The sequence below is a fragment of the Penaeus vannamei genome, chromosome 1 (genome assembly GCF_042767895.1).
Source record: "Penaeus vannamei isolate JL-2024 chromosome 1, ASM4276789v1, whole genome shotgun sequence".
Lineage (NCBI taxonomy): Eukaryota > Metazoa > Arthropoda > Malacostraca > Decapoda > Penaeidae > Penaeus > Penaeus vannamei.
In genome coordinates, this window is record NC_091549.1 from 31291432 (window position 1) to 31293931 (window position 2500).

Consider the following 2500-nt stretch of genomic DNA (forward strand, 5'->3'; position numbering starts at 1 on the left):
GCTCTTGAGTTGACAAGAGACAACGGTGCCATATTTTTTGCTGTATCATAAATTTTATGAAGTTTTCATAAGCAAAATTTATGTTATCGTTTATATGAAAATAAATTAATGCAATATTTGGCCTTGTAGGCTGTGCGGTGGGCGACGACGTGGTCGTGGACGGCCACACGTGGGAGGAGGGCTGCCACAACCACACCTGCGTCACAGGCTCTCTGGAAAGCTTCCTTCGCCCAGACTTTTGTAAGAATTGAAAAGTGATTTAGTGTTGTTTTCGCTGGATCTATGCCTACATGTGAAATTGCCGTAAGTTGGATTATGGTTGATATATTGAATGATTTGATAAACTTCTAGTATAAGACCGCATTTGTCCATTAGAAATACATGTATTTCTGATGAAGACGTAATCGAAACCGGTCAAATACATCTCTTGTATTGTGAAGATATCCAGTCAACATGGATACGGTTCATAAGTCCACATCTTAAAACCAAACAAATTTGGTATTGAGATACTCCTATCGAAGTGTACTAACCAAATATGACACTACTAGTCAGTAGAATATCATATAGGGCATGCAGTGGTTTAGTTCAGGGTAAAAAATATGAAAAAAGATTACTTTTTCACTCCCTTCACCTGCAGCAAACCCCCTTTCGGCTAAAACACCAATCCATTGCTCGTCTATGGTCTTGGCCATACGACCGTGAGAGTATTGGATCCAATGAAGTCATCACGAGTTCCTCCTGTCTCTCTCTTTCTCTTTCTCTCTCTCTCTCTCTCTCTCTCTCTCTCTCTCTCTCTCTCTCTCTCTCTCTCTCTCTCTCTCTCTCTCTCTCTCTCTCTCTCTCTCTCTCTCTCTTGGAAGACTGGTAAATGCACAGACCCTTTGTCAACCTGCATGGTTTTGTCTGCATGGATCCTTGTCAACATAGTGAGTGGTAGTGAGTTGGGCGAGATGTAACAATGGGTTGATAGAGAGATAATTGGAAAGTTAGTGAAAAAAAAGAGAGAAAGGGATACTTTATGATTTATGAGACAAGGTGGCAAATTGCGTGCTTTCTCTCCCATTATTTCTCTTATGTTTTTTTCTGTTTCCAGCCAATCACATAATTTTAAGCTGATCTGAAATGATCGCAATCGATGGTACTGAGAGGTATTTGACTAAAATTCAAATGGATCGAGAAATTGGGAAACTCATGTGTGTAAGTAGCACACTCTGGCTGCATTGGAGGGGAGCGTGCCCATGACAAAGCATTGACTGTAGGGAGAAAGAAGGAAAAAGAGAAAGAGTGAGAGAGAGAAACAGAGGAAGAGAAAGAGAGAGAAAGCGGCCGATCGAAAAAGGAAGAATGTAGCTTAGTGGTTGAGTTGTGGGAGGTTTTCCCACAACCCCAACTCCAGGACTCGGTCCAAATTAACAGGACTGGGCTTTGTCCGGAACTAAGTAAGTCTCGGATCGAGTCTCAGATTCATTTGTCTGACTCAGTGTCGACCTTGTTCATTATTGAATGAGTTAAAATTTTCCTGAATTGAACCATTGCACACTACGTGTACCACATTACCCTTACACGCATGATGGGTCCCTGAGCAAACCAAACAATATCATTGTATTAGGTAAAAAAATATCAATCGTTTTGTTATTCTGTAATCGGGGCTGTGAACTATAAAGTCATATGCATTACAGTGGCTGAATATTTATGGGTAAAAGAAAGGGATGACCGCTAACGCATCTAACTGAGCAGTTTTCATTGCTCAATCAGCCTAGTTGCTGTGACCCTAGGACGTCTACATTAAAAAAAAAAATTGGACGATGGCCTACAAAATTGACTAAAAACTGTAAAATTGCAAATTTAAGACACTGATGATAGTAGTGGATAACTATTGGATTGCACTGCAGTCACTGCAGCCAAAAGGAAGGTGTTCCACCTACCACAGGAGTAGGCCTATATGTTTTGGCAGAAGCTCGACCACAAACCATACTAGTATAAAAAAAAAAAATCATAGACAGATAGCAATAATAATAATTATCAGTGCCACTGTTTTTTTTTTTTTTTTTTTTTTTTTTTTTTTTTTTTTTTAGTATGATTTTTTCATGCTTTTAAGATTCGTGGTCGAGCTTCTTTAGTCCTGTTTTGTAAGTACGAGCTGCCTGTCATCGGTCGTGGGGTCTCGGTCATCTGTTTGAAGGTAGGTGTCGTACACAATCACTTTTACTGAAAAATTAGACAAGTAAAGTCCAAATAAGGATGGGTAGGTGGTTAGCATGAAAAGGATTTTAACAAGTGCACACTACATGACTGAACGTGTGTGTGAACTCCCTCTTTCTCCTCCCCCCTCTACCTCTTTCTCCCTCTCTCTTTATCTCTCTTTCTTTCACTCATTCTCTCCGTCTCTCTCTACCCGTTGCCTCTGTAGCTTCAGGACTATATTGAGTTGTCGTGGTCGGGTTGGGGGCGGGGGATCGGTGGGCCGATGAAGGGGCAGTGGGGGAGGGAGGCTTGCCCC

At 41.2% G+C, this 2500-nt stretch overlaps 1 protein-coding gene across 2 annotated transcripts in view; it reads left to right on the forward strand.

The window, feature by feature from the left end:
• Window positions 1–2500, forward strand: part of LOC113809973 (cysteine-rich motor neuron 1 protein) — a 23675-nt gene that overhangs the window by 12036 nt on the left and 9139 nt on the right. For both annotated transcript variants that reach the window (XM_027361652.2, XM_070121596.1), the window contains exon 8: window positions 130–240. In XM_027361652.2, coding sequence (XP_027217453.2) covers window positions 130–240 — 111 coding nt within the window. The remainder of the gene's footprint in view (window positions 1–129; window positions 241–2500) is intronic.